This window comes from Rhinolophus hipposideros (assembly GCF_964194185.1).
Source record: "Rhinolophus hipposideros genome assembly, chromosome: 4".
Classification (NCBI taxonomy): domain Eukaryota; kingdom Metazoa; phylum Chordata; class Mammalia; order Chiroptera; family Rhinolophidae; genus Rhinolophus; species Rhinolophus hipposideros.
In genome coordinates, this window is record NC_138050.1 from 19,317,154 (window position 1) to 19,339,656 (window position 22,503).

The following is a 22,503-nucleotide window of genomic DNA, read 5'->3' on the forward strand; positions in this document are numbered from 1 at the left end:
TATCTGCCTGAAAGGCTAAAGGTTTGTTCCCTTATTATTTTTAGGTCTTTGTTCAAATGCTATCTCTGTGAGCTCTTTTCTGATCATACTATTTGAAAACATACCCCTCTAGCCTTCCAAAAACCTTTATACCATTGCTTGCACATCCCTCACTTTATTTTTTCCATAGAACTTGTTACCACCTGACATGCCACATATGGTACCTATCAGTTTTTGTCTATTCTGTTACCCACGCCTCACTCCCAAGATTGTAAGCACCATGAGGGCTGGAATTTGGTTTGTTCATTGCTGATCCTCAGTATCTACATATAAAATAAATTTGTACCTTGCTATATATGTTTCAAATCTATTTTTAGTGGTCCTTGTCAAACATTAGCATTTTCACACTGCCAGAAAAATAGTCATGAAAGTATAAACAAAATATAAAAATCGGCATAAACTATGTTAAAATTTATAAATTCTCCTAAGAAATGATGTACTTAAACTTTCTTGACACATACTACTGAACAACAAATACTCTACTTCACTGCTTCAGGCTACAATGGTATTTTTCACTGGTCACATGGAAACTTAAAATTGCCCTATAGCTTATTTACTATCATATGAATTAAGTCCAGAGGAAAAGTTTTAGTTTACCGTAAGAACTCACATCCTTGAAAATGTTACTTCCATAAATATAAGCATTCCCAAAGATTATAAAATAATGAGAAATGTAAGTAAGCAAACTCTGGGATGATTTAAAATTTCTACCACTTTCTAAAGATATTCTTTAATAGACTAATCTATGCTACGTAGTTAAATTACAAAACAAAGATATATAGAATCCTTTAATAATATCCTTTACGAATCCTTTTAATAATAAGTTAATCAAATTAAGGAACATTTAGCATAAAAGTGGCTTAAAATTTTTTTCCTCAGGACTTCTCAAACAAAATCTAACTATAGTATAAAATAAATATATACAATAACAAGAGTCTCCAGGCAATTTTTATATTTTTTCAAAACACAAGTCCAATCACAAGAAAACAATAAATATCAGTATTATTCAAATTCCCACAGAATTAAGGGGGCTGTGCTCAACAATATACTAATAAACTCATGAAGTTTTTGCATGGATTCCATGTATTAAAAATCAATAGACCCAAATAGAAATTATAAATGTTGAATTGAATTTTCAGTATAATAAAGACAAAAAAACCCAAAAAACCCAGCAACTAATTTGTCACCTTGCACAGTAATTTAAACATAAAAGGTTTAAACTTATTTATTTTGCCAACATTTTTGTCATTGCATATACCCCCCGCCCCCCAAAAAAAGACATCAGACATCTGTGGAATAAATTTTATAAATAAACAAGGCAAGAACATAAACTCCTAAATTTTTAGTGGAATTAATTCTGCATTAACAGGGCTCAAGTTATTATAACTAAAACAGAAACTAAAAATTCTCGTGATACGATTTTTTTTAGCTGGAAATGTTCTGATCATGACCTCTTATTTCTTCTCCCAGATATGCAATACCAAGGTCTGACAATTAAGTTCGCGAACTCATCCTAGAAAAAGTGATCCCTTATTGCTGAATATCACTAAGGTCATCTTCGAAGTAGTCTTGTTGTCAAGCTATGTACCGACTCCAGCGTTTAGTCCACCATTCAAAGCAATTTTAGAACTTTTTCTAGAATGACCATCAGAGCTGTTGTATTACCCTTGATGTCCTGAACGTCGGCAAAATGTCTTCCTTTCAATTTTCCTTTATCTTTGGGTAAAGAAAGAAGTCATTAGGGGCCAGATCAGAAGAGTAGGGAGGGTATTCCAATACAATTATTTGTTTACTGGCTAAAAACTCCCTGACAGTGCCGTGTGAGCTGGTGCATTGTCATGATGTAAGAGCCGTGAATTGTTGGTGAAAAGTTCAGGTCGTTTTTGTCTGTTTCACAGACTTTTCATCACTTCCAAATAGTAAACTTGGTTAACTGTTTGTCCAGTTGGTACAAATTCATAATGAATAATCCGTCTGATATCAAAAAAGTTTAGCAACCTCATTTTGACTCTTGATTTGGACTGACGGAACTGTTTTGGTTGTGGAGAATTGGCTGACTTCCACTGTGTGCTTTGACACTTTGTTTCAGGGTGGTATTGGTACACCCGTTTCATCACTAGTGATAACATGGCTCAAAACATCATCTTGCCTCTCCAAAAGGTCTTGGCAAACTTCAACTCTCCTTTGCTTTTGTTCATCGTGTGCTCCTTTGGGGCCATTTTTGCACATACCTTTCTCATGCCAAGATTTTCAGCTAAGATTTTCCGGTTTCTCTGATGTTTACTTGGTCTGCTATGCTCCTCAGTCAGCTGACAATTTTGACGCATATTTAGACACATTTTTGCAATATTTTCATCAGTTCTGCTAGTTACTGGCCATCTTGACCTCTCTTCATCAGTGATGCGTTCTCTCCCTTCAGAAAAATGTTTAATCCATTTGCATACTGCCATTTTCTTCATGGCATTATCCCCCAAAACTTGGACTAACATGTCCCTGATTTCACTTCCACTCTTGCCAAGTTTAACAAGAAATTTAACGTTTGTTCATTGCTCTAATTCAAGCTCAGACATTTTCCCGACAGCACACAAAAACACGCCAACAGCAACAATGAACACCACTCAGCAAGATACCTCCACAGATCAACACGAACACAGCTGAGACACTGATATACCAAGGTTATGAAAACTTACCGAGCTGTTTGTACAGTGCTGCCAATGTAAGCGCACAGTAGCAAGTTTGCAAACTTAATTGTCAGACCTCGTATGTCTTACTTACTAGAGCCAAATCTATCTTAAAAGTTTAAGACATTAATTTTTCTCCTTTTTGTTAATACTCAGTGAGAAACAACACTTAGAATCAAACTTTTTCCATGAATAAGGGATAGTAATATCCACCTGTAAAAGGAAAAAAAAATGATTTAGAAAGTCAACTTCTAAATAAATACATTAGAGAGATCATAGTTTATGAAAGTATAATCTTGATAATCCAATTATGGCTAACATGGGCATGTATCAGTAGTGATATTTAGTAGCTTAAAACATCTTTAATTTTGTAACAACCAAAATAATATATAACTGAAGAACATCTTTATTGGTAAATATAGAATTTAGTGTATGGCCAAATTTTCAAATCTACTTTCACATATCAATATGTATAATCTTCAAAGATTTGCATTTGAAAATAGGATGCAAACTGAATTGTTGAATATTCTTCTCGCTGTTCCCTGGATACTTGCCTGCAATCCTCTGAGTTAGCTCCAAACTCAATCCATACTCCAAGTAACAGATTTAAGATGCTCAACATTGGAATTATTTGGCATCAACTTAAAAAGAAACCTGAATGAAAAAGATTAGGAATTTTTTCCCCAAAGAAGATGGAAAAAATGAAAACAATACATACCAATATATAATTACTACTTCCTTGCAACATAAATAGCCAAATTAAGATTAGTATTTTATTTTACTATTTGTTCTGTGTTCCAAAATTATACAAAGATGGAAATATATTATCTCTTACAATGAAAACTTCCAATCCCGTTGAGTTACCTAATTGTGTTTCATTAGGTATTAACAGGCAATTTCCTCTTCTCTAGTAAAAGACTGGAAAGAAGCTGCATACTGTTACAATAAATTTCAATGCAACAGATTGTCTTACTCTCTCAGTATTTCAATTTTTTCTTTAATTCACTTTCAGGATAAAACAGGAAAAGTTCTTATTTAGCTATATTAGCCCCAAATGGTTCTTCACATCAGGAGCACCAAGATATAAAAAGATTCACCTAGTAAATGTAAAATCCAAGTTTTCTCTCTGTCATTTAGAAGGCAGAGTAGATTAAATACAATTTTCTAAAATATGACTTCAAATACATTTAGGAAAACAAAACAAAAAGAGAAATCCAACTCCTGGGTTGTTCTGGAAAATACCGAACAAACTATGTAATTCATTCAGTTACTATTTCTAAGCATCTATGTATTAAATCCTGAAATATTTTTAGTGAAAACCAATGATTATCATATATTTGTTACAGTCTTTCATACAATGGTTGAAATAAAGAAAAGAGATTAAGAGCTTGATGAACAATTTTTAAAAGTATTATGCAATATTATTTCCATGTAAAAGCTGGCATTTAATTTTAGCAATGGTGTATTGCTTCTTTATTTTTTGGAAAAAAAAATTTGCTGGAAAAAATGTGAGCTTGTTATTAAAAATGAGAGCTTTATCTTGTACTTTCTTTACCTTCAAATTAGAATTTAAATAGAAGATCCTTGAATACAATTCCTTAAATTATATCTGATATATTTTTAGGATTCCCAAAATAGACAACTGTAATTGGAAATGATTCTTTAAGAACTTCTTTTATGTTGCAGATTTTCTTTGGTTACAATAGAAAAGGGTAAGATATTTCTTGCAGGAAATAAAACCAGAAGGAAACTACACAAACACGTTAGTCTTAGCCTGACCATCAACTTTTAGTTTAATGACTTACTAAAACACCAACAAATAAGAAATCGAAGGTAAAACATTTTCCTTCAAATGTAATTAAACTAAAATTTTTGACTGTATTATAAAATTAATAACTACAATAATTTTTGGTTTTACTCGGAACTTAAATATTGGGATACAAAAAAGAAAACAAGGCCTTCTATTTTTGACTTGTCAAATAAAAATCTTCGGCTAAGGACTTAAAACATTTTAATAAAAACAAAAAGAAAACAGTATGAGAGTATAAAGTCAGAAGACATAGGATTAAGATCCTAATCTGTCATGTGTAGTAAACTGCTTGAGTTTCTGTTTCCTGAGCTACTCAAGGAATAGGCTGGTCATCTGTAAGACCTTTCCTACCTTTAAAATTATGATTAAGTGCATTTTGAGACTCAGGATTTCTGGAATTTAATTCATATGTTTTGATACATTCCCCCTTCACCAAACAGTCTTCTAAGTTCTGTTCAAAATGTGTATTTTATAATGTAAATTCGTCTGTGAGATAAGCAAATATTTTAAAAGTAATTTCATTTTACTAGAGAAAGATAAAATAAGTACTTTTGTTTAGTCATATAAAAAATCTGAATATTTATACTGAGTATAAATGTGTATTAAAGTAAATTTATTTGATGTTGTATATGCTTTTTCAATAAACTCTTGATGGCATTTAACACAATTAAATTGCAATTATCCTATTCAATATACACATCTGAAAAGTTAGGACTAACTTATTTTTGTAGACTCCTACTAAACCTAACAAGGTTATTAATAATACTGACAATACATTATCAATAAAACAAAGTACATTAGTAATATTAATATATATTCAAATACAACTGTAGAATATGGCCAACCTTACTTCAGCAGCACAGTTAATACTGGAGATAATTTTAGAATCTTAACGCCAATATTTACGTGCTGCTAAGGCACTGCTGACATCACTATCATAAGAGCTATGAATAAAAAGAAATACATTTTCTTCAGAAGATCAGATCCTTGTATTTTTGAGGCAGCACAATATGGCCTGCACCTTTTCAAAACCCACAAACCATTATGTGCTGCTACTTTACTCCAAGGTTTTATTTTTTTAAACACACAGTACCTAAAGATACAAAAAAATTTTCCTTTAGAATAAAGGATAAATCCATTAGAAAATTCACGTTTAAAGATTCTAACATTGACATGTGTGCATAGTTATTTCTTAGAAGCTTTTAAGTAGGATAATGAAATTTATTTCTGTATCAAAAATTTAAGGAAATTCTATTACATGTCAAGCACATTACTATAGGTTAGGAACACAAAGATGAAGAAAAGCATTTTTCCTGTGTCAATTTAGTAAGTCAACACAGTTAAAATATTTAATCAAACTTCTGAATGTATTCAATGCATGAAATTATTTTTTCCTTTTATAAAAAGTAAATTCATAAAATTTGATTTTTACCTTGGTAAAAGCATAAATTGCAAACAGCGTTTCATTCCTTGAAGTACACCTTTCAAAAAACATCTTCATCAAGTAGGTAAGAGACTTCATGTTAAGAGAAAAATAAGAAATGACATACAAGAGCTCAGTTTCAATTAACTTAAGCTACCAAATGAAAACATACTTTTAAAGAAAAAGACTAGAAGTCACATGAAAATATTTTAATACTAAATAAAACAAATATACAAAAGGCCCCAAGCAAACCAATTTGTTTTTAAAAAATCTTAATTTGTTTGAAAAAAATCTAAATATTATTTTAGTAAACATTTATTTCCCTTTTAGAGTAGTTATTCTGTCAAAGTTGGATATCACTTTATATAAGAAATAATTCTAGAATATGAAGCCTTGAAAAGATGAGTTAACTTTGTACCCAGAGATGAGAAATAAAAGAGGAATCCTGTAGTTCTTGATCTTCCTATCCCCTACCTGTCTCTACTCTTCACCAGGAAAGGAAGTATACTCCTAAACAGTTTTCACTTACTTAGATGTAGGAATGAAATTACTTCTTTCTCTAAAAGATACCAGAAAACTGCTACCACTCTAGTTCAAGCCTTGACAAGCTCTTTTGCCAGTTTTCTCACCATTAAAATGGCTATGCTAAAGCTACAATACTCCTATTACAGAATAAAGTGATGTGAACTGAAATTTGTCCATCCGTTCTAATATCTGTTTATACAGAGCACAACTGTCATATACCACATTTTTTGTGAGTATTTTCTCCATTATTAAAAAAATGTGTGTAACTAATCTCCTATCTGAGAAACCTGTTTCACATTTCACATATTAGTCTTAAGTTTCTGCAGTTTTCAATGTCACCAAAAGAAATTTTTGCAATGTCATGAGAAATACATAATACTTCTTTGTACTTACCAATTACATTAAGAAACTGTCCTCCCTCAAACCCACTTTCCAGACAAAACCACACCTACTTTTCAAACAAAAGTGTACACACGACATTTTCAAGTACACAAAATTTATATATATATACACATTTTCATTCAACACATATTTTAATGAACACCTAATATGTGGCAGCCACTGTCCCAGTTGTTACACTAGTCAGTACACTAGTGTACAAGACAGCCACAATCCCTTCCCGGAAAGAATTTAAAATAATTTAAATTATAAGATACAAAGTCATGAAACAAGTAACTGTTCGAGACTACATTTTGTTCTTTGCCCCCGCACAGTGGACGTATACATTAAATGATTATTTCAAAATTGAATGATTATTTTAAAAATCAAGGTATCAACTGGGTCGTTTCAATTCCAATCCTTCCTTTTTACAAAGTCTGTATACATTTTAAACTAAGCCAAGTGTACCATTCTTGAAAGAAATGTGAATGCTTCAAAATGCAAAGTTTTTAAAAACTTAAAAAAAAAACTTTAGTTAAGAAATGTTTTTATTTTATTCCTTAAAATTGAGATTAAATATGTCTAACATAAATGTCACCATTTTAAAATTCGTACAGTTCTATGGCATTAAGTTCACTCTCACTGCTGTGCAACCATCACCACTCTCCATCTCCGAACCTTTTTATTCACACGAATTTAAACTGTATCTGTTAAATACTAACTGCCCATTCCCCCATCTCCACATCCTCTTTTATCCACCATTTTATTTTCTGTAACTGTGTATTTGCCTATTCTAGGTATCTCATAAATGGAATCATACAATATTTGTCCTTTTTCAGCTGGCTTATTTCGTTTAGCCTAACTTTTTCAAAGTTCATCCATGTTGTTGCATGTATCACCTTCTTTCCATTTTGTGGCTGGGTAGTATTTGATTGTATGTATATACTATATTTAATTTATCTGTTTATGGACATTTAGGTTGTTTTGATCTTCTGGTTATGACTAATGCTAGTATAAATACAAATATCTGCTTGAGTCCTGCTTTCAATTCTATTGGGCATATACCCAAAAGTAGAAACACTGAATCACATGGTAATTGTATTTTTAATTTTTTTGAGGAATTGCCATATTTTACACAGTAGCTGTACCATTTTACATTTCTATCAGCAATGCATAAGGGTTTAAATTTCTCCACATCTTTGCTAACACTTATTTTCTTTTTGTTTTAGCTACCCTAATTGATATGAAATGATACTTCACCGTGGTTCTGATTTTCAAATCCTAAATGATTAGTGATATTGAGCAACTTTTCCTGTGTTTATTGCCCAGTTGAATATCTTCTTTGGAAAAATGTATATTCAAGTTCTTTGCTCAGTTTTTAACTGGGTTGTTTTTTGCTGAATTATATAGTTCTTCATATAGTCTGAATATTAATCTCTTATCAGATAATTTGCAAATATTTTCTCCCATTATATAGGCTACCATTTCACTCTTTTAAGTGTCCTTTGATGCACAAGTTTTAAATTTTGATGAAGTACAATTTATCTTTTTGTTGTTGTTGTCTGTGTGTTTGGTGTCATATCCAAGAAATTATCGCCAAGTCCAATGTCATAAAGCTTTCCCATATGTTTTCCTCTAAGAGTTTTACAGTTTTAGTTCTCATATATTTAGGTTAATTTTTATATATGGTGTATAAGTGTCCAATTTCATTCTTTTGCAAGCGAATATCCAGTTTTCCCAACACCATTTGTTAAAAACACTGTCCTCCCATTGAATGGTCTTGACACACTCATCAAAAATCATTTGCACATATATGCAAGAGATTATTTCTGGGACATCTAGTATGTTCCATTGGTTTATATGTCTGATTTATGCCAGTACCATACTGTTTCATTACCATGGCTTTGTATTAAATTTTGAAATCAGAAAGTGTGGGATCTCCAACTTTGTTCTTTTTCAAGATTGTTTTGGCTATTTGATGTCCCTTGAGATTCCATATGAATTTTATTTCTGCAAAATAATGTCATTGGGATTTTGATGGGGATTGCATTGAATCTGTTGAGCACTTTGGGTAGTATTGTCATCTTAACAATATTAGGACACCCAATATATAAACATTGGGTGTCTTTTCATTTATTTGTTTTCATTTCTTTTAGGAATGTTTTGTAGTTTGCAAGTCTTCAGTTTGCAGTATAAAAGTCTTCACCATCTTGGTTAATTTTATTCATACCATTTTATTCTTTTTGATGCTACTGTAAATGGAATTATTTTCTTAATTTCCTTTTTGGATTGTTCACTGTTAGTGCATAAAAATGCAACTGATTTTTGAGCGTTGACTTTGTATTCTGTCACTTTGCTGAATTTGCTTATTAGTTATAAATTGTTTTGTGCAGCGTTGTGTGTGCATGTGTGCGTGTATATTTGTTTGTATGGAATCGAGGGTTTTCTGTATGTAAGATCACGTCATCTGTGAACAGAAACAATTTTCCTTTATAAATCTTTTAATTCTAAAATTGGCTCAAGAGCTGTTTGGCAACGTTGGTCCATTCATTCTCTCATTCTTCTAGGAAGATATCAGACAGGTGTGTCTCTTTTCCCCTTTCATTTGCACTTTCACTCAGAAAACAGAAGCAATTAAAATTTCCGCCAATTTCCATATTTATCTCTACATGTATCTGTGCCCATACAACTCCTTTTCTGTATAAAACAATCACTGTTCATAAGACGAATCCCTTCACTTGTATACTAGATTTTTATTCCCTCTTGCTTAAGGATATTCTTGTAGCATTCTTAACTGCATCTTTAATTTTCCTCTCTACTGGATCATTCCTATCAACAAACATGCTATAATTTCTCTAATCTTAATTTTATCTCTGAAAGATTACTTTCTGTGACAATACTGCAAATCAACACTGATGTTTTAATAAACATCCTCAGAGGAAGATTTCTTCTTATTTTTATTTCTATTTTTAACTATTTGAAAAGGTTATTAAAAATAACTTTTCTATTTGAAAGCCTAATAAATTTAAAGTAGTAGAAAAAATGTATTCCATACTCCAAAAAATATGGCAATTGAAATATTCCAGTGGAGCAATTCTAGCCATAGCTTCAGAAGGCACATCTCTCTTTACCTGTGTTCAACAGCAACAATAATCTCTCAATCTGGTAAACTTTAATTTTTCTTATCTACCTTTAAACATCTACTTTGAGGCTCCTAAAGTAGGTTTTATATTATGCCTTCAAGAAGGGATTATTTTAAATTCAAAATTTCTTTGAATCTATAAACTATTTCCACTGTCACTTGATAGGGATATTTAGATGCTAATGCATGGCAAGAAAATATTTCTGCTACTTTGTTTAGATATATCCTTTATGTGTCAGAACATTAGATTTTTAATATATCTTAATTTTACTTTTATTCTGGCACTGATACAATTTGTAATAGTAATTATTTTTAACAAGCATGATTCAAATTCTGCACATAAACCTCTAAGGAGGTGGCTATATGTAGCACCTGGGCCACAGAATGACTATCCTTGCTCAGGACAGTGGAATACCAATTAAATCATATATGTTATTATACCTGGAGAAAAATTTAAATTAGCCATTCTTTAATATCTTTAAGCAAAGGCCTAAATTATGGGGTCTAACTAAACAGCATGACAATTTCACTGAGCATGATTTTTTCATTACCCTATTAAGAAACTGAAAAGTTTTATGAAATGCCAAATATATAAAATTCACAGGCAACAGATTAAAATTTGCTTGTCTTTTACTTCTGTCATTTGGATATAAATGCTTAAAAACAAAAAGATTGTGTTACCTAGAAAAGATACATTTAAAATTCAGTGTTGAGGTAAGGCATGCAATGAAATAATATTCAGATATAATCCAAAAAGACTGTTTTGTAATCCAAAAAAACTACTTTTTGAGTTTAAGTGAACATAACATTGTACTGTTTCTATACTCCCTTGATTTTCTCTGATGGAGAAATGAATAAATGAATAATTACTTAGAAACTGTGTGAAGTAAATTTCAATTTAGACAATTTATCCCAGAAAAGTCAGGCTATATATAAGTGCTCCCCAAATATGTTATCATTTTATTAGATTGCCTAACAAATTTCCTTATATACAACGTTAAGCTACTTAGAAGCTAAACAGTTATATTTTTTGAGTTTTAAAGTTTTGTTGATTTTTCTCTCTAGATATGGATGAATTACAAATACACCATAATGTCAGCCAAGAAATACAATACAAAAGGTATGATGAGAACATAAATAAATATGCTATTTCTTAACTTTTTTTTAATTCTTACATTCTTTTGCACTCAAATTATGGTTATTTGTCCATTCATAACAGCTTTTGAATGTAAGACAAATATTCTCCGTATTGAGTATTGTGCTGAGCAGATATTTGGTTTCATTATTTCATACCAATCTTCCATTCAAACAGGACTACTATGTGATAATGATTCCTGGTTTGGCCCAGGACACTTCTCCACTCCTGTGTCTTAGTCCACTGGAAATACAGTGGGTACGTCTCTTAAATCTCTGCTTCCTAGGTTGCTGACTAAAAGAAAAGCCACCTTCCTTCCCTATCTAGATGTGGAAAGAACCCTAATGACTAGGAGCAGACGGGAAAAAAAAAAAAGCTAATAAAAAAAAAATCATAAAACAAACCACTCAGTTCTTGTCTTTTATCTTTATACACAGTCTTAGTTCCAAGTCTGTTGGTTTATATTCTGGCCTGTGGGCTCTTAATTATCTCTACTGGCTTTTGACATATATCAACTTTTCATTCTGATGATCTTCTAAGGAAAAAAGTCATTTTTTGAAAGGTGAGACAAAATAAATAAGTGTCTTGCTTAAGTAGTCAACTGAAACATGAAACCTGAGTAAATGGCAATCTTTAAACACTTTAATTTAGTTTTCTTTCCATATTAGATAACAGTTTAACAACATTTTTTAAACAAAGTAAAAAAGATACAAATTTCATATAAATTAGGGTTTCTCCCCTACTTCCTTGTAAATGATTTACAACTCTAATTTTGTTTCAGTTATCATTTTTGCTTAGGCATATATTTACTTTATCTTACACTGCTCTAATTTCAGTTCACCTAGCTTACATAAGACGTAACTGTATTTAATAAAAAACATTTAGAAATTCTAGGCATGTTTCCTAAGCTCTAAAATCATCCTGAGTGCAAAAATATTCACTGGTCAATTTCTGCATTTCTAACTTTACCAATATAATAAACAGGCAGAAATAATTTATTGAGGCAGCAATGGTACAGAACAGTGAATGTGAAGCCAGAAGACCCACGATGGAATCCTGAACTTTGGATGTTATTTCAGTACATGAAGCCTCAGTTTCCTTTTCGTAAAATGAGCCTATTAATACATACTTCATAGCCCTGCTAAGAGTATACAAACTTCAGCTTTTATGAGCACATCTAGTAGGGAATAGGTATTTAATAAATACCTGCTGAATCTAAATTTATAGTAGGATTTGAAACACACTTCTGACAAAGTTAGGGTTTCAGTGGATGGCAATTCAACATAAACCAACAGTGTTGACAAAGAGAAATTTTTTGGAATCAGGCTGCATTAATAGAAGTACCTTATTCATAAGAGATGCACTGTATTTTGTAGCTCAAACCACATTGAGTATATTGGGTTCAGTTTTATACACATTATTCTAAAAGAAATACTGACAAAGTACAGCAGAGCCAATGTGGAATATCTAAGATACTAATGGCTAGAATTCATACTATGAGAACCAATGGAAGGACTTGGGTATGTTTGGCCTAAAGAAAGATATAAAAACTATTTTTAGAATCTATACCTAGGGCCAAAGGATGAAGTTAGATACTAAACTGAAACCTGCTCTCTTATGAGAATTTTATTTTCTATCAATTATTACAGACTTAAATGTAACTTCCAATACTAAGGAAAAAGTTTATATATTATGGCTCTAATTCTAATATTCTGAGGACTAAAATAAAATGAAAACAGATCAATTTAAAAAACTTACTTTTAGAAAAAAAAAAAATCAGTGTATTTTACTAAGCTGTTTTATTAAGGATTTGAAGGACAAACTGCCAATTTTAAGTCCTGACTATAAGGCACCAAACACTAGGGGTATAAAAAAACAACTTGAAGAGCCAAATAAGGAAAACAAAACTGAAAAAATGTTAATGAATTTATTTATTGGCTGTAACTTCAGTTTACCTAGCTTACATAAGGCATTACTGTATTTAATAAAGAGTGAAATTGACTGTCTAGGCAAAAAGTCAGGTACGATTGCTGACATCTGGACTTACATTTATTTCAAAACTTCATGCAGTTTATTCCTGTTTTTACATGGAGATAACTTCGAAAACTCAAATATCTCAGACAAATAAGTAGTGACAAAGGGCAAGAATGCAGAGTAGTCTGGGGATGTTACCTACTGTTTTTATGCTTAGAACTTGAAATCCCTATTATACCAGAATTCATTACATTTATGTTTACTTCCTATTTAAATGAAGGCCTGTGCTATTAAATTTTGCCGTTTCCATTTTCCTAAGAAAACATTCAAAGTAATTTCATAAATAAGAAATTCTCTATTATTCTTTGAATCACCCTTCTTGAATTGGGAAGTTGTTCAGGGTGAGAAAACAATAAATCTATCCCTTTTCTATAATTTTCGCACTAAAATTCAAATTTTATGGCTTTCATCTTGAGAGCAGAAACATAGCCTTCCCTTATACATAAAAGCTCAGATGTTAAACACATATATGTCAAAAATATAAGACTTTGAGGAAAGGAACACCTGGCACTTGTTTAAACATTGTCAATTTCTCAAAAAGTTATTTGAACAATGACTGAAAAACAGCTGCAGTTTATTGTAAACTTTCCGTTCAGAAATTATAGGACAAAACACTACAGCTTTAAGAGCCTAGATTTGATATATTTACTAAATTCGTATCAATTGATCATATCAGTAAGTTTGCAAAGCCTTAACTATCACCAAATGCTGCCAGTACCTAGCACCCTCATAAATTTTTGTGCTTTGGACTATAACACCCTTTACTACTAATCCATGTGCCAAAAGAGCAATTTGGTTTTTTCTCTTTTGGCAAAAATCTTTCTCCCAGCAAAATTCATACTGTAAAATTATTCAAAATAATTAAAATGTCCTCATGAGTAGCACAGGTAGACAGTAATTTATACAAGAGTATACAGTAGTACCTCGGTTTTTGAACGCCGTAAATCCGGGAAGTAAATGCTTCGGTTTTCGAACATGCCTCGGAAGTCGAACATGTCACGCAGTTTCCGCTGAGTGCAAGATTCTAAGGCCTAGCTGTCGGCTGTTTTCAAACGTTTCAGAACTCGAAGGGTCTTCCGGAACGGATTACGTTAGAAAACCAAGGTACCACTGTACTTCCATGATAAGTGAATTAAACAAAGAAAAATTTTCAGTTATATCTAGTGACGCATTACCTTTTTATTGAAAAGACAACCGATTTTGTATTATTTGCCATATCGATTAGTTACTGCCCAGATTACAATATTCTTGTTTTATGTGCAGTACTTTCTAGTTATTTATATTTTTCAAGAACTGACAACATTTTCTAGAATGGTATGATTATATGACATTGCTATTCTATTGCTAACTTAATAACATTTCCAAAAACTTATCTTGATAATCACTCAGAGAAATAATTTTTGTCATTTTATTTCACTAGCCAAGCTCTTGAGGGCAGGCAAATTTAATAAGTCTCCAGAATTACAAAATAATTTGTTGTATCACTTTTGTTTACAGGATTAATAACACTGAAAGTACTGAGTGGTGAATTTTCTGCTTTACATTCTGTTTCCTAGTTATAGTCATTGTCTTAAGATTTTTGTTGTTGGAGATTAACAAGATCAAGGCAATGATCTTAACTGCTGACGATGCTAAAGATGTTATTTTATTTAGCACCAAATGACACATTTAGTTATTTTACATTCACATAACAGAATTATATAAATATGTACACCCAAAAATGCAATGTCCAAAATTAAAACAGAGCTCAAAAAAGAAAAAGTGGGAAAAAAGAAAATATGACTATTTCTGAATATTTTGTTAAGCAACAAAAGTGTAAGAACTTTAAACTGAAAAATAAACTTGAAAAATATTTCATCTCTTTATTCAGTTTGTTAAAATGAACTCAAACCACTGCCATTATTTAATTTTGACAGCATCAAATATATGAAACACCAATATTCCACAAGTTCTGGAACATTTACATTCCATAAGTCAATAGCTTTAAATAAATCTTTATCTTAAAGACTCAATGACATTAAACAAACAAAAAAATAAGAAGGGATACACACATAATCATATAGAATCACTGACTACTGTCACTATGTACCTATTTTTCTTGGTAGTGTTTCATTGGAAACACCACCTTTTTAGTATCTTACATTAAAGGGAACTCCAGGCATTCTACCTAGAACAGACAACAGAAAGCATTCCAACTATGAAATACTACAAATGACCTATGTTTAAAAGATGCTGGAGAGTATCCAAGGAAGGCTGTTGGCTTAGAAATTTATAAAGGAGATGAAATGAGGTTAAGAATGGGATGCTCTCTGTGCTTATAGAGCTATTAGAAATTAAATGACACCTATTTATTTTTGAAAAGAGGACTGCCCTCTAGACTACAATAAGAGTGCAACATCAATTGGAAAGACTTCTTGTTTTCTAAGAGTTAAGTTGAAGAAAAACTGAGCTGGCTTTCAAGGGATCAATTAAGAAACCCAAGCCTGGATTACTGTATAGGATTCTTCAGGGATTGCAAATGTTTCCATTTTAGTTTTCCGGAGACAAAAATATAAAGGGAAAAAATTAGAAAAAGAAGTCACCTGTGGCATTTGGCTACTACTCTTCAAACTGGCTCAATTTAATTAATTTCCACCCTAAAAACTACTTATTGAGTTCAATGGCTGATCATTTATGATCATAAGGTCACTCGTCAACACATACACATTATTTACGAGGTCACTTAATGCAATGGTGTGAGATAATGTAAAGAAGCATCTAAAGTACTAGTTTTCATTTAAACAGGGCCATGTCTCAACATCAAGAACTGAAACAGTCGTACTTAAGTTTCTTTTATTTAGAGATGTAGAATTAGATCAAGGAATAGGTGGAAATTGGTATAGGGTCTCAAATACTTTTGAGAAAGTAAGTACCTTGTGCTTACTTTCATGATCTACATTTGAGAGTTTTTCCAGGGGTGTGGTATTAATTTCAGCTAACCTGTTAGAATTATTTCCTTAGAATTTACTAGTTTTTCTAAAGTTAAATGGATCAAGGTAAAAATATTTCTTAGTCTAAGAAAAGATGTGTGCATGTGTATATGTAAAAGGAAGGAAAAGGGATTGTCTTCCTGTTTTTCCCACCTCCTGAAGTTTTACAGCTATATTTTAAGCACTTCACAAAGTCTTAAGTGTAATCTAGTGAAATGTAAAAAAGAAGTTTAATGAAAACCTATTTCTCAAGTGGAGAGGCTACTTCCAATTTATAACCATAAAATAACTATCACTTAACCTACATAATGATGATAAGAAAAGACCACTACTTATTTGTAAACTCCTTTGAAGAAAAAGGGTTTAAAATTGTGATTCTCAGATTTAGAGAGGTTAGGACCTGGCTATAAAATACTCTCCAAAATACAAAACTTACCTAAGGCAATAGCATTATTCTTGCTCTAAACTTGATTAAATTAATACCAAATTTCAAGGTGTAGGAGGTAAGGGGGTTAGAAAGTTGTCATTCTAGGATGGTAGAAAACAAAAAATCAGAAATCAAGCAAAATATGACATCAAGCAGTATCTTTTAATAGCAATGGTAGGGGGACTGTGAGTTAATACTTACAAGGTTAAGAACTGCTGAACTAAGTAGGGGGAAGTTTTATTATGGTCTTCATTTTATTATTATTAAACCTAGGAAAAAGATAAAAGTGAAGACTTTAAAAATTTGATCACAGTATACAAATTAAAAATTTTCAATTGAGGTTGACAATCAGTTTGCTTATCCCTATGCAGCACAGAACAATCAGAGATTACAAAGCCCAGCAGCAGCATTTATATATTTCAGTCCAGAGATTATCATTAGCTTTCAAAATTCACTTTTCTATTACTTTTAACTTCTCGAAATTTAAGTCAAATATATAAGTGTAATTAAAACTCATACTTCAATATCTAACTTGAAGCACACTGAGCTTCTGGAGAACATCATATAACTGCAGATATTTTAACATAAATTTAAGATCATACCTCAAGATTGACCAATCTCCCTGTTTCTCATGGATACATACATACACACACACACACATATACATGTATGCTACTGCAAAATATAAAAATCCATATATTGCTCAATTTCAAGAATTCTATTATAATACTGTATACATACAAAGCTTAAGATGGAGTTTAAAATGCATAAAGAAATCTTTGGAAATAATGTTATGACCTATGGCCAAAACAAAATATAATTGTGAAACTGCCTGAATTAAAGAGTAAATGACAGAGTGGTGATAAGAGAAATTGTTCCATGGTTGTTCTTCACTTAATAGAGTAGAAAGGATTAAAAGCCAGTATGCAAAAGAAAACATTGCAGCTTAGAATAGAATAGAAAGAATAGAATAAACCCACCCATCCATGCTCTTAATGGAACACTCCAAGTGTACATCTTATTGTGGAAATATCTTTACTAAAAAAAGGACAGCACATTTTTTTTTTCATTTATTTGGAAAAAAAATAAGTATTTTAAATCCACAGAAAAATCAAGAGAATACCAAATGAATCCGCACATCCCACCCCTGGACCTGCAATCCACCTATATTGAATTCTAATATTCTGCCATATGAATACTTACTTTGCTTAATTTATTTTTTTAAGAAAAAGACTACACATAAAATTGAGTCCCTTTTGTAACATATCCTTATCCCATTCCCCTCTCTCCTGAGATACAATCATAATACTGAATTTAGAATTTATTTCTTATGCATGCTATTATACTATTGCTACAAATTCAGGTATTTAAAACAATATGTATATCATTGCTTTCAAGTTTTAGATAAACATTATCATACTATATATGTATTTTATATCAATGTTGTTACAGTGTATAACTAACTTTTGCAACTTTTGTCATTCATCCGGTGACAATACACATAGCTCTCGCTTAAATAGCAGTATAACAAACAGTTCATCGTATGACTATGTCACAATTTGCCATTCTCCTGTTGCTTAACATTTACATTGCCTCCATTTTTTTCCTTATTAAAGTAAAAATAAATACGACTTTATCATATGTTGGAAGTTATCTAGAACATCTAAAAATGGAATTGCTGGGTTCAAGTCTACATATATCTTCAACTTTATAGAATTTTGTCAAATGCTGCCGTAAGAAAAGTTCCCATGAACAAAGTTCTTCAGTATTTGGAAGTACGTTTAAGAAAAATAGCTACTATCTAGATAAAAATTTTAAAAATTCTTCAGTAATTCATCAAGTGTAGGTATACTAAATGTTCCGAACAAATAGAACAGACTAAAATTTGGCGCAAGGTACTTCAACAAAAATAAAACTCTCATAGATTTTCCTCATGTGAGAAATACTAAGGCTTACTCTAGAACTAACGTGGTAGAAATGACAAGATTCATAATTAGTTACTGAGCTTAGATTCATGATAACCAAAGGGTGGGGGGGGGCGGGTAAGCAGAAAATGTAAATGGTTTATTGGTGTGAAGAATCCTCCCTCATTTCATTTTGGGCAGTGCTTCTCACATGTGGTGTGTCTAAAATAAGTAAAAAAAATAAATCACAGCTTGTAAAAAGCACAAATTCCTGAGCCCCAGCTCCAGATTCTGATTCAGCAGGTCTGGAAAAATGTTTTCTTCCAGATTATTCTGGTACAGGTGGTCCACAGACATTATGCACAGTAATTAGTAGTAAAAACAAGATATTTCAATATAAAGGATTATGTAACTCACTTTTTGGTTAAGGAAAGGTTACCAGTAATTAATGTATTGTCTCTTAAATTACATCAACTAATTAAAGAAAACACTTCAGTATTAGCAATAAAAAAGTAATCTCAATTTATGGTTGAATATGTTTGACATCTTGTTAAAGCAAATTGTGGGCTCATTATTTATTTCAGATAACCAACCACATACTACAACAAAACTTTTTTTGATGTTAGCAGGGAACTGAGTTTACAGTAATTGCTAAGGAAAAACATTAAGAGCAGGAGTGATTAGTTGTGATTTTTATAAAGATGACCAGGGAGAAACTATGGTAACCTTTTAAAAAGAATGCAAATGTCAGACTTTAAATTAAGACATTAGACTCACACACTAAAACGTCATTTGTAGTTTCCAGCAAGAGTGCTGTAAATGAAATTGGAATTTTAATAGAAATCTATTATTCACTTCCCTGTAATTACAACCTATTGGAATTATTTAGCTATAACAAAGGAGGAAAACGTACAGATATTTAGGTTATGCAAATCTGTGCAAATTCAAATTGTAAAAATCAAAAACACTCTATATTATTTGAAATTACAAAGTCCTATTTCCAAGATTTAGAATAATCTGAACTTTACAGATAAAAGACATTTTTATAGTGTGAAAAGTAAAAACATAAGTTTCCACCTGCAGTGTTTCCACCTGCAGCTTTGTATTTAGTTATATAAAATATCAGGTAGTACAGGGTGGTGTTTTCAGTTATAGTGAAATCAACAAGAATCTGGCCTTGTTTAGACTGGGCTATAAAATGAAGATGGTAGGGGCTCAGAATACGTGCCTAAAGTAAAAGAAACACTCCTGTGTGGCCACAGTCAACTTTTCTTTCCTCAGTATATTACCTAATTTGTGTTATCAGTAGCTAATTATTCATTTTTTCCAGTCTATCAGCTTAACAGTGAAAAAACATGAAACCACACATACTTCCACAAGACAAGACAGGTTTCCATTCAAACAGATGAAATTAACTGAATAAAATTATATTAACTAAAACCAAGTAAAAAGTAAAAAATAGTGAGTCAAACTGTATCTTCTGTTCTCATCATGCTACTTTGGGAAGAAACTACCTTTTTTGCCAAAGAATGTATTCATTATACTATGTATGGGTGATACTGACAGTTGGGCCCTTCCCACCTGGCCTATGAGAGATGGTGGGTGCAGGCTCCTTTGGCCACCATTACTGCATAGTTGATGCTATTCTGTACAACAGCTGACAAGCAGCAGCAATACTCCCAGCCGTAAGGGACAAGAACAAGGGCTGTGGTGATACTTGTTTATTCACTGCTGCTGCTGTTGCAGTAGCCAACTGAGAAAAGCATCTACAACACAGAAAAAAAAATGGTTCAGCCCAACTTACCTAGCAGGTCTGCTTACATCACTATATGACAAACTTATTTAAGAAGGATTTTTTTCTTTAAAAAGCAGGATGTGGAAAGGAGAAGAAAAGATAAAATTGGTGTTTTGATTAGAAAGAGAACTTATAATATATGTGAGGAAAAATATTAATGACACTTATAATGATCTTCAGCTCCTACTCTAGGTTTAACTGCTCAATTATCAAAATTTTCAGAGGAGTTCTATCCAGGTTCAGAGTAAAATTCATAAAGAACAATTTCCCAAGCTATTCTCCTGGAAAACAAGAAAGTATCTAAACTTGAATCAAGAAATGAAATTATATTTTGCTTATAAAAAGCTCCAGGCTCCCAGGTTCCACATATCTAATCATCACCACATGTTTGACATCAGACATTATTAACAAAGAAATAAGATTTTAGCCCATAAAGTCTTTACAAAAATTCCAACTATTAAAAAAATTTCCACATATAATTAGCCTACTTTAAATGTGTAATACAAAGCTAAAAATTTGATGCATAACAGAAATATAAATTCTTCTGTCAAATTACATTTAAATTTAAATGTGATGCTATTTAGGAACTTATAACTTTAAATATAATTCTTTAACACTTGGAGCAATGTTTTATTCTGAACAAGATTTTAAAAGTCTGAAAAATTAGGACATCTATAAATTATTTTTTTAAATGCCAGAATTGGCTGATAAATTAAATAATACCTGGTGAAGAAAGCTAGGCTTGAGATTTACTAAAAGTATAAAATATAGTAATATTTAAAATTCAGATATTTTGTTAAAAAAACCCAATCTTTTATTTTTATCAAAATTGAAAAAGTAATTTTTCTGTTTAGCAGCTCAGTAAGAAACAAATAATGTTAATAAAAAAATAAAAAATAATTCTGAGGATCACAGGATAAAATTATTAAACATACATAGTAAGTATGAAGGCTATGCAATAAAAAAACTAACAGCAAATATCAAAGGATTTTTAAAGAATTAAGACATTTACAAACAATAATAAACTAATAAATATTAACCAGTAATCAGTCTCAGCAGCTACATTTGAAACGTGCTGCACGTTTCTCTTTCAAGGGACTCTAACCATGAAAATAGGAAAGTAAAACTAAGGCAAGTCATATGTTAATGAAATATCAAAAGTGTCGTTTGTGGTGCTGAAAAATTAAATTCTACTTCAAAATAATATTTAATAAAAAGTTTATATCCTCATTAATTACATCTTGAATTTTGAAAATGTTTTCTGATGCATTAGGTCTTATTTGAAGGAAAATAGAAACAGATTAAGGATGTGTTTGCTAGTCAAGGAAAAACCAAAATATACACACATACAAAACTGCTTTAAATAAACATTTTAAAAAGTTTATTAAGATAATTGTATCTAATCTTTAATGAATCCTCAGTAATACTATAAAACCTCTATTAAAGAAAGTTATTATAGCTGACAAATGCTTCAAATATAACTTGTTATAAATTAGCATTATACATCAGTGACAAATAGTGAATAATTTCAAGTCCTTTCACACATAGCTATGTTAAATTACCTCTATTTTAGTTTATCCAGATATTCTTTTCCCCTTAAGGATAACTATTTCAATAAAACAGAACACTGACAGTATAACTGTATTTTAAGAACAATTAAGAATTTTTCTTGAAAATGAATGTTATTTAATCCTAAAACTACATTTAATCAAAAATATAAATGTTGCACAAATAAGATATAAATTTGTCACTGAAAAAAAGGTAACTCAATAAATCCTTTCCCCCAAATTTTGATATAATGAACACATGTCAAGGCTTCATTAGATATACAGAACCAGGTTTGCAAATTTAAAACAGCCAAAATCCTTACAAAATGTCTTTTAAAGGGCAGTTAAAAGATAGCCAATCACACTTTGCAGTAACTGCCCCTAACTTGTCTCATAACATGTCTTACAAAGTAGGTTTGTTTCTCACCCTCAAAGTACTAACCAAATACAAGAAAACTGTTAATATCTGCATTGATTCTTTTAGATGTTAAATTGTTTACTAAGCTCAAAATTTGGAAGTTTTAAAGCCAGTATATAGCAATAGAGAGGACAACTTTATGGCACTAAATATTTGTGTCCAAACAGTAAATTTTGACAAGTTCAACGAGCACAAATCATAACTTCTCTAAATTAGGAACAACTCTGGGTTTATGTCTTTATCTACAATATAAACTCAAAAGCAGTCCCTCTTCAC

The 22,503-nt window shown here is 31.2% G+C and overlaps 1 protein-coding gene across 1 annotated transcript in view; it reads right to left on the reverse strand.

Moving 5' to 3' along the window:
- Positions 1-977: 977 nt before the first annotated feature.
- Positions 978-22,503, reverse strand: part of LOC308496845 (uncharacterized protein) — a gene marked incomplete at its 5' end in the record, with an annotated part of 30,448 nt that continues 8,922 nt past the window's right edge. The window contains 5 exons of the mRNA XM_081046644.1: positions 978-2,933; positions 3,275-3,374; positions 5,963-6,046; positions 14,091-14,282; positions 16,765-16,832. Of these exons, the coding sequence (XP_080902770.1) occupies positions 16,784-16,832 (49 nt within the window). The 3' untranslated portion in view covers positions 978-2,933; positions 3,275-3,374; positions 5,963-6,046; positions 14,091-14,282; positions 16,765-16,783. The remainder of the gene's footprint in view (positions 2,934-3,274; positions 3,375-5,962; positions 6,047-14,090; positions 14,283-16,764; positions 16,833-22,503) is intronic.